At 46.5% G+C, this 14375-nt stretch overlaps 1 protein-coding gene across 1 annotated transcript in view; it reads right to left on the minus strand.

Annotated features, from left to right (window-relative positions):
• SLC35A1 (solute carrier family 35 member A1) overlaps positions 1 to 14165 on the minus strand; it is a 45258-nt gene extending 31093 nt beyond the window's left edge. Inside the window, exons 1-3 of the mRNA XM_069726389.1 lie at positions 14022 to 14165; positions 8889 to 9066; positions 1573 to 1732 (exon numbers count right to left, since the gene is read on the minus strand). Coding sequence (XP_069582490.1) covers positions 1573 to 1732; positions 8889 to 9066; positions 14022 to 14034 — 351 coding nt within the window. The 5' untranslated portion in view covers positions 14035 to 14165. The remainder of the gene's footprint in view (positions 1 to 1572; positions 1733 to 8888; positions 9067 to 14021) is intronic.
• Positions 14166 to 14375: the final 210 nt, after the last annotated feature.

Consider the following 14375-nt stretch of genomic DNA (forward strand, 5'->3'; position numbering starts at 1 on the left):
AGAGTGCCAAGAAGAAGACAGCCTTCTTGATGCCTGATGGGTGTTTTCAATACACCAGGATGCCCTTCGGTCTGCAGGGTGCTCCAGCCACCTTCCAGAGGGCGATGGATTGGATCCTGGCTCCGAATAAGAAGTATGCCGCATTGTACCTCGATAACAGTGGTCTTTAGCCCAGACTGGGCTAGTCATCTGCCAAAAGATACAGTTGGTTCTGGATGCTCTAACAAGTGTGGGGTTCACCATAAATCCGAAAAAGTGTGCCATAGGGAAGGAAGAGGCCAAATACCTAGGCTATGTTGTCAAAATAGGCGAAATTAAACCGCAGATAAATAAGATTGAGACGATTTAGAAGTGGCCGCAACCACTTTCCAAGAAGCAAGTGAGGGCATTTCCTGCAATTGTCGGCTATTACGGCGGTTCATCCCAAGTTTTGAAATAATCGCTGCACTATTGACTTATCTTCTTAAAGGTACCAAGTCGACCATAGTTAAATGGACTGCTGACACAGACGGCGTTCCAGGAGCTGAAGCAGGCTCCGTGTAAACATCCAGTTCTGGTTGCACCAGACTTCAGCAAGGAGTTTGTGATCCAGACGGATGCCTCATAAGTCAGGTAGGAAGCTGTGCTGTCGGAAGAGCATCTCATCCTATATCTGAGTGGGAAGCTCTCATCATGCGAGAAAAATTACGCCATTGTGGAGAAAGGATGTCTGGCCACAAAATGGGCAGTGGATACATTGAGGTATTATCTACTAGGCCGAAGGTTCATACTTGTGTCCGGTCATGCCCCTCTGAGATGGTTAAGGGAGAAACAGGGTAAGAATGCCCGGGTGACTAGATGGTTCTTAAACCTCCAGGATTTCAGGTTCCACATAGAACATAGGCCCGGGAAGCTACGCGTGAACACAAATGCCCTCTCCCGAATTCCGTTTGGTGTCCGAAGGTGCCAAAGCCCCCGGCTTTTGGCAGATGGGGGGTTTATGTGACAGGGTCACTGGTGTTGTACATGAGGGGAGATATGGGTCACAAAGATTGCTTTCCTGCCTGATGTGAAAGCCATAAGTGTTTTCTCCAGCATGATATGTGCTGAGAGCAATCCAGTCGCTATATGGGGCTGGCTTTTATGGAGGGTACGTCAGAGATGGGCGGGACGCCTACCCACCATAGCGCCACCTCCAGGATGTGGCTGGAGGGAGTTAAAATGTCCAGCCAGTTTTTTTTTTCTCTGTCTGTGTTGTGTGGAGGAAGCCTCCATACTGAAGCTCCTGTGAGAGCTGCCATAGGTGTTGTCCCAGAAATACTGGGAAAGACTGTGTATGAACTTTTGAACTTTCTTTTGAGCCAGACAGGCTGTTTTCTGTTACTAGTTTGGGTTCCTGGTTTATGATGCAATAAACCACCCAGAGACTTAAACCATACATGGTCCTGTGTCTACCTCGAGGAGTGGCCAAGCATGTAAACCCCTCACAACATACATACACATATATACATACACATATATACATACACACGGATGTATATACATATACAAATGTATAGATACACAAACTAGGAGGATTACGCTCATTGATACCTGATAAACGGCTGCATCAAGATTACTCAGTGCCACAAATGCCATGTTGTTTTGCAGTGCATATACCAGGGACGGCACAGATAACTTGAGCATTTCCATCGGACTTCCCAAGATGTTTTCCCTTAAAGACGTAATAAGTCTGCTGAGACTTCCAGTTTCTCTATGTCAACAACAAAAATATATAAAAAAAGTTATCGCCAATAGATAAAAGCAGCACATCACCAGACAGTGCAATTTTCACAACTTATTACAAAGCGTTCAATCATGGTTCCTAGGTACATATTACTGCAGTGATTAAATAGAACATGCGGTTAGGTCCAGAAATATTTGGATAGTGCCACGTTTTGAGATTTTAGCGGTTTAACAAAATATATTCCAAGATAGAGTTATATAATTAATAAGGGCTTAAAGTGCAGACTCTTAGGCCACGTTCAGTGTTTGGTCAGTATTTTACATCAGTAGATGCAAGCTAAAACCAGGAGTGGGTGAGAAACACAGAAGTGGTGACGTGTTCCTATTATACTTTTCCTCTCATTGTCCCACTCCTGATTTTGGCTTATAAATACTGGTGTAAAATACTGACCAAATACTGAACGTGGCCTTAAGGTACCGTCACACTGAACGATATCGCTAGCGATCCGTGACATTGCAGCGTCCTGGCTAGCGATATCGTTCAGTTTGACAGGCAGCAGCGATCAGGATCCTGCTGTGCCGTCGTTGGTCGCTGCAGAAAGTTCAGAACTTTATTTCGTCACTGGACTCCCTGCAGACATCGCTGAATCGGCGTGTGTGACGCCGATTCAGCGATGTCTTCACTGGTAACCAGGGTAAACATCGGGTTACTAAGTGCAGGGCCACGCTTAGTAACCCGATGTTTACCCTGGTTACCAGCGTAAAAGTAAAAAAAACAAACACTACATACTTACCTTCCGCTGTCTGTCCCCTGCACTGTGCTTCACTGCACTGTGAGCGCCGGCCAGCCGGAAAGCAGAGCACAGCGGTGACGTCACCGCTGTGCTTTCCGGCCGCTGTGCTTACACAGTGCAGAGGAAAGCAGAGCGCCGGAGGACAGACAGCAGAAGGTAAGTATGTAGTGTTTGTTTTTTTTACTTTTATGATGGCAACCAGGGTAAACATCGGGTTACTAAGCCCGACCCTGCGCTTAGTAACCCGATGTTTACCCTGGTTACCAGGGAACCGGCATCGCAGCGATCGACATCGTTGTCGGTATCGCTGCAGCGTCGCTTAGTGTGACGATACCTTTAGTTTGAGGGTATTCACATCCTAGTTAAAGTAACGGTTTAAGAATTACAACTCTTTAATATATAGTTGCCTCTTTTTAAAGGGAAGTAATTGGACAATTATCTCTAAAGCTCTTTAATGGTCTGCATGGGCTATTCACTTGTTTAAACATCATCAGTTAAAGCGAACCTGTCAGCAGGATTTTGCTCAGTAAACTTCAGGCATTGTCAGGTCAGCGCCATTACATTGATTAAAATGATACCTGGTGTGAAGAAACAAGTCTTGTGTGTGCTGTTTAATCTGAAGTTTGTAGTGAATGAGATTCTCGTGCTCTGGGTCAGGGGGTCTTTATGTGATGCTCTGTTTACATATTCATCTATATGGGCTTACGACAGGTCACTTATCCTTTACTGACCTGCCTTCTATTTTACATGTTGCATAGAATATTGTGAGGTTAGTAACAAAAAAATGACATTCATCCAAATGGTGTTGGCATGTCATGAGCCCATACAGATGAATATGTAAGGGTATGTGTCCACGTTCAGGATTGCATCAGGATCTGAGGATTTTACGCAGGTAAAATCTGCACCAAATCTGCAACTGAGGTCACTGGCAGGTTACCTGCGTTTTTCATGCGTTGTTTGACGCGTCGCCGCATTGTAAGGACCTGTTGCGTTCTTAAAAGACGAACCGCTTGTCCGTTTCCACGGGTCTGCCGCATGCGTCTTAATGCATAGTGGAGACATGATTTCATGAAATCCCCTCCACTATGCTGTAACATTTGGACGCTGAGTGCTTGACGCTGCGGCTCTAAGCAGCGTCAAACACGCAGTATTTCCTGAACGTGGAAACATACCCTTAAAGCACCTCTAAGCCTCGCCCCAAAGCGCGAGAACCTCATTAAGGCTATGTGCACACATTGCGGATTTTTCACGTTTTTTCGATGGTTTTCCGCTGCAAAAACGCTTAAAAAAATGCTTACATTAAGCATCCTTAATGCATTCCGCAATTTTTGTGCACGGAAAAAAATGCAGCATGTTCATTAATTTTGCTGATTTTTTGCAGATTTCCCATATATTATTGGGAAGCTCCGGAAAATAACGCGAAAAATCCACACAAAAAAACGCGAAAAATACGCGTGCGCATTTGCTCAGGAAAATTCTGCACACTTTCCTTAACGTGGGTACGTAGCCTTACTGAAAAACAACAAATCCATATTAAACAACAGCTACAAGACTGATTTCATCAACTTAGGTATCATTTTAATCAATATAAGGGTATGTGCACACGTTGTGGATTTGGCCCTGCGGATCCGCAGCAGTTTTCCATGTGGTGTACAGTACCATGTAGACCTATGGAAAACCAAATCCGCTGTGCACATGCTGCGGAAAATTCCGCGAAGAAATGCAGTGGTTCATTTTCCGCAGCATGTCAATTCTTTGTGCGGAATCCGCAGCGTTTTACACCTATTCTATAATAAGAATCTGCACGTGTAAAAACACAGGCGAAATCCGCACAAAATCTGCATAAAACCCGCAGGGAATCCGCAGGTAAAAAAGCAGGACATTTTTCCTGCGGATTCTGCAGAATCCAAGCGGAAAAATCCGCAATGGAATCCGCAACGTGTGCACATACCCTAACAGTGCCAACTTGATAGTGTCTGTAGTTGTTTACTTAGCAAAATCCTGGTGACAGGTTCGCTTTAAAGGGAACCTGTCACCCCCAAAATCGATGGTGAGGTAAGCTCCGTCATCAGGGGCTTATCTACAGCATTCTGTAATGCTGTAGATAAGCCCCCAGTGTAACCTGAAAGAGGAGAAAAAGAGGTTAGATTATACTCACCCAGGGGCGGTCCCGCTGCGGTCCGGTCAAATGGGTGTCTCAGGTCCGCTCCGGTGCCTCCTATCTTCATTCCATGACATCCTCTTCTCGTCTTCATGCCGCGGCTCCGGCGCAGGCGTACTTTGTCTGCCCTGTTGAGGGCAGAGCAAAGTACTGCAGTGCGCCGGCGCCGGGCCTCTCTGACCTTTCCGGCGCCCGCGCACTGCAGTACTTGAGGGCAGACAAAGTACGCCTGCGCCGGAGCCGCGGCATGAAGACCAGAAGAGGACGTCTTGGAATGAAGATGGGAGGCGCTGTTCCGGACCTGAGACACCCATTGGAGCAGGACCGCCCCTGGGTGAGTATAATCTAACCTCTTTTTCTCCTCTTTCAGGTAACATCGGCGGCTTATCTACAGCATTACAGAATGCTGTTAATAAGCCCCTGATGACGGTGAGCTTACCTCACCATCGATTTTGGGGGTGACAGGTTCCCTTTAAGCAGGTAAAAGATCTGAAGCAGATTACTGGTGTGGCATTTGCATTTGGAAACTGTTGCTGTGAACCCACAGCATGCAGCCAAAGGAGCTCTCAATGGAAGAGAAACAGACCATTATTAGCCTGAACATATAAAAAAAATTATCAGAGATATAGCAGAAATGTTCGGAGTGGCCAAATCCACAGTTTGGTACATTCTGCAAAAAAATAATGCACTGGTAAGCTTGAGAACTCAAAAAGGCCTTGACGTATGAGCCCTTGAAATGAGGAATCTGTAGAAAAAAGGTTGCAATTCCTAAACATTACACAGGATAATTTTGTTCAACCCCTTCAATTAAACCTGAAAGTCTACACTTCAATTGCATCTGTTTTATCTTAAATGCAAATAGTGTCATGTGTCATGTAGAGCCCAAACCACGAAGTTTCGGTCACTGTGCAAATATTTCGGGACTTCACTGTACATTGAAGTTTCCTTAATTTCATCCATGATCCTGCAGTATAGAGGTCCAATTGGACACCTGATTTTTAACTGCTGGAACATGAGTGATATGATTGATAGTGGCTTCTTTACTGGTTATGTACAGGGTCCTTAAAGGGCTATTCTCAATTCTCCTCCATCTATCCTAATCTTAAAGCAGTAAACAGACAGCCACACTTTCCATTCATTCATTCATTCTCCACCCGGTTGCAGCAGCCACTACACCACACTGGGCAGAAGACATATCCTATGTGAAGCTGCTTGACAAATTAATGTTACTTTTATAGGTAATGTTGATGCTGCTGCTAGCTATTGACAAGACCCATGCATGACCTAGTTATTATGTACGATTCTAGAACACGTATGTTATTCTTATCTATAAGTTGTATTTAAAAAGTAAAACAAAAGCCAGTCTAGAATGCTCTTTTTAGGGTGGATTTCCTTTCTCGTATCAAACATAGGAAATCATATAGTCTGCATGTTAGGATTTGCTCACAATTCTGGGTTTTTTTCACGCTCTGCTTGAATTTATTTTTTGACTGTCAATATAAAATAAAACAAACATTTTTTTTCGTACAAATAGATCTGTAATAGAGCCGTAAGGTTCTGTGCATATTGACACCTACAAAACAGATAGAAAAGTTTGGTATAAACCTTAAAGGAAAAACAGCCTGCATTCAGTGTTCACTGATACAATGTACATAGATACTCAGCAGAGTCAAAAAACTTTTTTTAGTTGTCCTGTAAAGTGATCACTTTAGCTTCCGCCAACCTTTTATTGCATGTGCACTTTAACCCCTTAGTGACGGAGCCAATTTGCAACTTAATGACCAGGCCAATTTTTACAATTCTGACCACTGTCACTTTATGAGGTTATAACTCTGGAACGCTTTAACGAATCCCATTGATTCTGAGATTATTTTTTGTGACATATTGTACTTCATGTTAGTGGTAAAATTTATTTGATACGACTTGTGTTTATTTATGAAAAAAACAAAGTATGGCGAAAATTTTTAACATTTTGCAATTTTCAAACTTAAAGTTTTTATGTCCTTAAATCAGAGAGATATGTCACAAAAAAAATCTTAAACAACATTTCCCACATCTACTCAGCACAATTTTGGAAATATTTTTTTTGTTTTGTTAGGAAGTTATAAGGGTTAAAAGTTAATTAGTGATTTCTCATTTTTACAATACCGTTTTTTTTTTTTTTTTAGGGACCACATCACATTTGAAGTCACTGAGGGGTGCACACGACAGAAAATACCCAAAAGTGACACCATTCTAAAAACTGCACCCCTCAAGGTGCTCAAAACCACATTCAAAAAGTTAATTAACCCTTTACGTGCTTCACAGGAAGGAAAAAATGAACATTTAACTTTTTTCACAAACATTTTATTTCAGAACCAGTTTTTTTATTTTCACAAATGTAAAAAGAGAAAATGAACCACAAAATTTGTTGTGCAATTTCTCCTGAAGACGCCGATACCCCATATGTGAGGGTAAACCACTGTTTGGGTGCATGGCAGAGCTCGGAAAGGGAAGGAGCGCCATTTGACTTTCTTAATTTCAGCCAATGCTACATTGAAATCGGACCCCATGTTGCGTTTGCAGAGCCCCTAATGTGCTAAACAGTGGAAACCCCCCACAAGTGACCCCATTTTGGAAACTAGACCACCCAAGGAACTTATCTAGAAGTGTGGTGAGCACTTTGAACCCCCAATTGTTTCACTAAAGTTTATAACACAGAGCCATGAAAATAAAAAAAAATCATTTTTGTGAAAAAAAAAAAGATTTTGTTAGCCCCCAATTTTGTATTTTACAAGGGTAACAGGAGAAATTGGACCCCAAAAGTTGTTGTACAATTTGTCCAGAGTACGCCGAAACCCCATATGTGGGAGAAAACTACTGTTTGTGCACACGTCGGGGCTCGGAAGGGATGTAGTGACGTTTTGGAATGCAGACTTTGATTGAATGGTCTGCAGGCGTCATGTTGCGATTGCAGAGCCCCTGATGTGCCTAAACAGTAGTAACCCCCCAAACTGACCCCAATTTAGAAACTAGACGCCCCAAGGAACTTATCTAGATGTGTGGTGGGCACTTTGAACCCCCAATTGTTTCACTAAAGTTTATAATGCAGAGCCGTGAAAATAAAAAATATTTTTTTCCACAAAAATTATATTTTAGCCCCCCAAATTTTTATTTTCACAAAGGTCACAGGAGAAATTGGACCACAAAAGTTGTTGTCCAAATTGCCCATATGAAGGGGTAAACCATTGCTTGGGCGCATGTCAGAGGTCGGAAGGGAAGGAGCACCGCTTAAATTTTTCAACGCAGAATTGAGATCGGATGCCATGTCGTGTTTGGAGAACCCCTAATGTGCTTAAACAGTGGAAACCCCCCAATTCTAACTCCAACCCTAACCCCAACACACCCCTAACCAAACCACACCCCTAACCCCAACACACCCTAACCCTAATCCCACCCTAACCACAACCATAACCCTAACACACCCCTAACCCTAATCCCCACCCTAACCCCAACCGTAAGCGTAATCCAAACACTAACTTTAGCCCCAACCCTAACCCTACTCACTTTAACCTAACTCTAACCCTAATGGAAATAAATATATCATATTTTAATTTCATTATTTTTTCCGATCTAAGGGGGTGATAAAGAGGGGTTCAGTTACAATTTTTATTTTGATCACTGTGATAGGGTCTTTCACAGTGATCAAAATTTACCAATAGGAAAAAACCTGCTATTGTTGCCGGGTGTCGGCCAGCAGATCTCGGCAGGCGCACAGACCATGTGCCCGCCATTTTCTTCCCGGAAGACGACGCCAGCGGCTGTGGGGGGACCCAGGGTCACCGGTAAGTATTGGGGGGGAAATCGGGGCCGAGACCCCAGAGAAAATCAGACTCTGGGGGGCGCTATACACTTTTCCACAGCGCCGTTAATTAACAGCGCTAAGTATCCTTAACTACCGCAGTTAGAAGGTGTATCGGCGGTCATTAAGGGAAAAAAAAAAAAAAAACATGCCGTTTGATGTCCAATTATATTGACAATTTTTTGAACCAAAGTCAGAAATCGATCTGGCAGAAGAAGTCCTTTCTATATATTTTACAATTACTGCAAGGGTTACTATGAGATTACAACAAAGATCTGCTTATTGCACAAGACACTTGACAATGTAAGCTTCATCAGGTAGTCATGAAATACTACACAAGGTTAAATAAATTAAGGAAAAAAAAAAAAAAAATAGAGGTGACACTTACTTTGCCAGGATGACTAAACTCAGTAGTAATTTAATAACCTCGGCCACGCAGACTGCTGTAGTGGAAAAGTACATATCTGTGGTCACTGTTCTTGTGTATCGCAAGGCCACCGTATACGCAGCAGCCACCAGAGTCATCACCAGCAAACAGTAGAGCTTGAACATCAAGCTGACATTTTCTTGATAAGATAAAGAAAAAAAAATATGTAAAAAATATAGTGATTAAGATACTATTATGTCATTTAGCCATATATTCATATATTGTGCTAGATGTTATATGCAAGGATGGGCACAATACTGTAGACAGGTCGTCCCCATACTTTTCTACCTTGCGAATCACATCCAGCACCCCGTTTATCCCACACTGTAGTGACAGAACCAACCATGACCACCATCTGTTGTGTCGAGCACCCCTCTGACCACCAGTATCATCCTATTCCACTCCCTGGACCCTCTTACAACCATATGCACATCCATACCTGCTCTTCTGTGTGGGGTTACCTCCAAATTCATCTGGAAATCTGGTCTTCATAGCTGGTTGGTAGATCTGTTGCTAATGCACCAAGCTGGCACACAGTCGTAAGCTACACATCTAGGGCCTGACTGACGCATGTTGCCTTCGAGCCACAGGTTGGGGACCCCTGCTGTAGACCATAAGGCCTATTAGAATACTACAAAAGCCAAACGTGGCATTATAGAAGCCCCGGTAATAGAAATCTATTGAAACATCAAGACATCTTGCTACCAGGACTTCTAATATATATAGTTGATATTGAGGACTATATTAGCTCTGTTCACACTTTCATCCAGAGTTTCAATTATTCTAAAGGGGCAGAAAAATATCACTCACTGCACTAGTCTATCCAGCAAAATAGAAAACCTGACACAGCTTGTAAGTGGATGGGATCCTATAGATACAGTGGCATGTAAAAGTCTGGGCTCCCCTGGTCAAAATTAGGGCTAAAGTTAAAGATGACACATTTCCATTGTATTTTAGGCTAAAACCCCCAAAAAAGAAAAAAACAATACACTGCTCAAAAAAATAAAGGGAACACTAAAATACCACATCCTAGATATCACTGTAGAAGGACGTAGATCTGGGTATTTATTATGATGGAATATAGGCTGAACTGGATGGACAAATGTCTTTTTTCGGCCTTACTAACTATGTTACTATGTTACTATGTTACTGAATGAAATATTCCAGTTGCAGATCTTTATTTATTACATAGTGTAATGTGTTGAGAACAATAAAACTTAAAAATGATCAATGTAAATCAAAATTAATATCCCATGGAGGTCTGGAAAGTGGAATATCAAATTAAAGGCTGATCCAACTTCAGTGGAAATGCCATAAGACAAGGAAATGATGGTCAGTAGTGCCTGTATGACCTCCCTACAACGCCTGGGCATGGTCCTGATGAGGCAGCGAATGTTCCCCTGAGGGATCTCCTCCCAGATATGGATCATGGATCAGTCAACTCCTGGCACCAGCATATGGTCTCACAATGCGTCGGAGATTCTCATCCCAGTACCTAATGGCAGTCAGGCTACCTCTGGCGAGCACATGAAGGGCTGTGCGGCCCTCCAAAGAAATGCCTCCCCACACCATTACTGACCCACTCCACCGGTCATGGTAGAGGATGTTGCAGGCAGCAGAACGTTCTCCACAGCATCTCCAGACTGTCACATGTGCTCAGTGTAAACCTGCTCTCACTCATGAAGAGCACAGGGCACCAATGTCAAATCTGCCAATCTCGGTGTTCTCTGGTAAATGGCAATAGCCCTGCACGGTGTTGGGCTGTAACTACCCACTTGTGGACGTGGGGCCCTCATACCACCCTTAAGGAGTCGGTTTCTGACAGTTTGAGCAGACACATGGATGTTAGAGGCCTGCTGGAGGTCACTTTGCAGGGCTCTGGCACTGCTCCTCCTTGCACAAAGGAGGAAATAGCGGTCCTGATGCTGGGTGGTTGCCTTCCTACGGCCCCTCAACATCTCCTGGTGTACTGGCCTGTATTTGCTCCATGCTCTGGACATTGTGCTGACAGACACAGCTACCATTCTTGCCACTGCTCATATTGATGTGCCATCCTGGATGAGCTGCACTACCTGAGCAACTTCTGTGGATCGTAGACACCACCTAATGTTACTGTACCTCTAGGGATGAGGACAATGACAAAATGCAAAAGTGACCAAAACAGCCAAAAAGGATGAGAACAGAGAAATGGTCTGTGGTCACCACTGGAGAACACTCCTTTATAAAGGTTGTCTTGCTAATTGCCTATCATTTCTACCTGTTGTCTGTTCCATTTCCACAACAGCAGGAGAAATTGATTCACAGTCCCCTAATCTGAACACCATTGAAAATCTGTTGCTAGACCTCAAAGTAGCAGCGCATGCAAGATGATGCCGGTGGCCGCAGCTCATCTTCGGGGTGACAGGTTCCCTTTAATCATTATGTTGCTTGGATTTAAAGGGGATCTGTCTCTGGGTTTTTGTTACCTCATCTGAGAAAAGCAAGATATAGGGGCAAAAGATCCAGATTCCAGCGATGTGTCACTTACTAGCTAAAATTTTTTTTTTTAGAAAATCCCTTTTGAGCTGCTCCAGATCAATCAGCTCCCTGAATGCTGAGCCCTGCATAACTCCACTCATAGCACTGATTGGCAGCTTTATGTACACTGCATAGGCAAAAAGCAGCATAGAAGTGGTGATGGTGAGGGTTTTACAGGGCTTGTAGACATGGAAGACTACATGTCAGCAGGTTTACTAGTCCTCTAACGATAAGCTCCTGCTGATAAAAAAAAAGTGAATTTAGCAAAACAACAGCAAGCAGCCCAGCAAGTGTTACAGTGATGGAATCAGGATCTCAGTCTCTGTATCATAATGCTCGCAGATTAGGGGGCAAAAAGCTGATAACTGATCCCTTTTAAAGAGTAGCTCACAGCTCACAATCTTTTTCACTCTGTTTTCTGGGACAGGGAGGCGTCATCCACACGAAGCAAGAAGATGGGAGGCGCCGATCAAACACATCGACAGCCCCTTGGACCGGACCGCCCGAGGTGCGTATAATAAAAAGGTGGGATTGGGGGCTTATATACAGCATTATGGATTCCTGTATAGCAGGCCTGAAAGGTGGTGGTCTTACCTCATATCAGCCAACCCTGGCGACACGCTCCCTACAAGTGACCGCTCTGGTGAACAGAACTATAGTATTAATAGAACTACAAAGCTCAGCACAAGCTCAGCTATAACACCTTCGGCCCTCAGTACTGTGCTCTGGAATCTAAACTGTCATATCTGTATCTATCAATATCGGGAGGTCGGACCCCAGCACACTGACCAATTAGCTGATGGGGCTGCAGTGCCTCTGCATGCTGTCCCTACCATTGTTTGCTGTGCCCGGCATTGGGTGCCGTGGCTCTGCCCGGCATTGGGCGCCGTGGCTCTGCCATAGTGGCTCTGCCCGGCATTGGGCTCCGTGCCTGTGCCATAGTGGCTGTGCCCGGCATTGGGCTCCGTGCCATAGTGGCTGTGCCCGGCATTGGGCTCCGTGCCTGTGCCATAGTGGCTGTGCCCGGCATTGGGCTCTGTGGCTGTGCCATAGTGGCTGTGCCCGGCATTGGGCTCCGTGGCTGTGCCATAGTGGCTGTGCCCGGCATTGGGCTCCGTGCTTGTGCCATAGTGGCTGTGCCCGGCATTGGGCTCCGTGCCATAGTGGCTGTGCCCGGCATTGGGCTCTGTGGCTGTGCCATAGTGGCTGTGCCCGGCATTGGGCTCTGTGGCTGTGCCATAGTGGCTGTGCCCGGCATTGGGCTCCGTGGCTGTGCCCGGCATTGAGCTCCGTGGCTGTGCCATAGTGGCTGTGCCCGGCATTGGGCTCCGTGCCTGTGCCCGGCATTGGGCTCCGTGCCTGTGCCATAGTGGCTGTGCCCGGCATTGGGCTCCGTGCCTGTGCCATAGTGGCTGTGCCCGGCATTGGGCTCTGTGCCTGTGCCATAGTGGCTGTGCCCGGCATTGGGCTCTGTGGCTGTGCCATAGTGGCTGTGCCCGGCATTGGGCTCCGTGGCTGTGCCCGGCATTGAGCTCCGTGGCTGTGCCATAGTGGCTGTGCCCGGCATTGGGCTCCGTGGCTGTGCCCGGCATTGAGCTCCGTGGCTGTGCCCGGCATTGAGCTCCGTGGCTGTGCCATAGTGGCTGTGCCCGGCATTGGGCTCCGTGCCTGTGCCATAGTGGCTGTGCCCGGCATTGGGCTCCGTGCCATAGTGGCTGTGCCTGGCATTGGGCTCTGTGCCATAGTGGCTGTGCCCGGCATTGGGCTCTGTGGCTGTGCCATAGTGGCTATGCCCGGCATTGGGCTCAGTGCCTGTGCCCGGCATTGAGCTCCGTGGCTGTGCCCAGCATTGGGCTCCGTGCCTGTGCCATAGTGGCTGTGCCCGGCATTGGGCTCTGTGGCTGTGCCATAGTGGTTGTGCCCGGCATTGGGTTCCGTGGCTGTGCCCGGCATTGGGTTCCGTGGCTGTGCCCGGCATTGGGTTCCGTGGCTGTGCCCGGCATTGGGTTCCGTGGCTGTGCCATAGTGGCTGTGCCCGGCATTGGGCTCCGTGGCTGTGCCCGGCATTGGGCTCCGTGCCTGTGCCACAGAGGCTGTGCCCGGCATTGGGCTCCGTGCCTGTGCCATAGTGGCTGTGCCCGGCATTGGGCTCCGTGGTTACCCAGTGGGTGCACCTGTTCCTGATCTCCAGACTCCGCTGTCACGGTCTCCCTGTGTGCGGGCTGCCACCCTTCATCCTTGTGAGACATGTACTGGGACGCTTCTGGCGCCACACAGCATGTGCCATTACGATATTGTGTCTTTGGACCCCTGACGTACCGGGATCTGTCTGTGGACTGTGATTGATACCCCCACACCACAGAGCAGCCCCCACTAATATGCTACAGCCTCTCCGCAGGGTACAAAGCTGTGGAGCCCGTCAGCAGGGATGAACCTCAGTCACTGGCTTTCCTATGAACTCATGAGGAAGTCTGCCCCTGTGCTCGGCAGCTCACGCTCCAATAGCAGAAGCCACCAGTGCAGACTGTGCGGTGCTCTCCCCGTGCCCATATAGTGCCCGGTGCAGTCGGCACTTACCCCGGGCAGCCATGGCCACTGCTCGTCAGCCGCTCCGCTCCTCCACACACTGGCCTCAGCATTACAGCAGTGCCGGAAGTGACATTGGCGGCCGCGTGCCCGTCCTGTCAGCTGGCGCTGTACTTTCCCAGGTTGAGGAAACCATGACAACCGGCGACGTCACATTCCTGTGTGCTGCGCGTTCACGTGACCTAGAGCTTAGTGGCTAATATCGCGCGTGGGTCCCGCATTGTGCTCAGTACTACGCGCCTTCTCCGCAGCTGTAACCGTGTAACATCTGGGCGATAATAAGCCACTTTCTCCTGTTTCTTATGTGTGTTCTGTGGAAATCCCTCACACGGCGGGCGGGCGGTG

Source organism: Ranitomeya imitator, chromosome 5 (genome assembly GCF_032444005.1).
Source record: "Ranitomeya imitator isolate aRanImi1 chromosome 5, aRanImi1.pri, whole genome shotgun sequence".
NCBI lineage: Eukaryota > Metazoa > Chordata > Amphibia > Anura > Dendrobatidae > Ranitomeya > Ranitomeya imitator.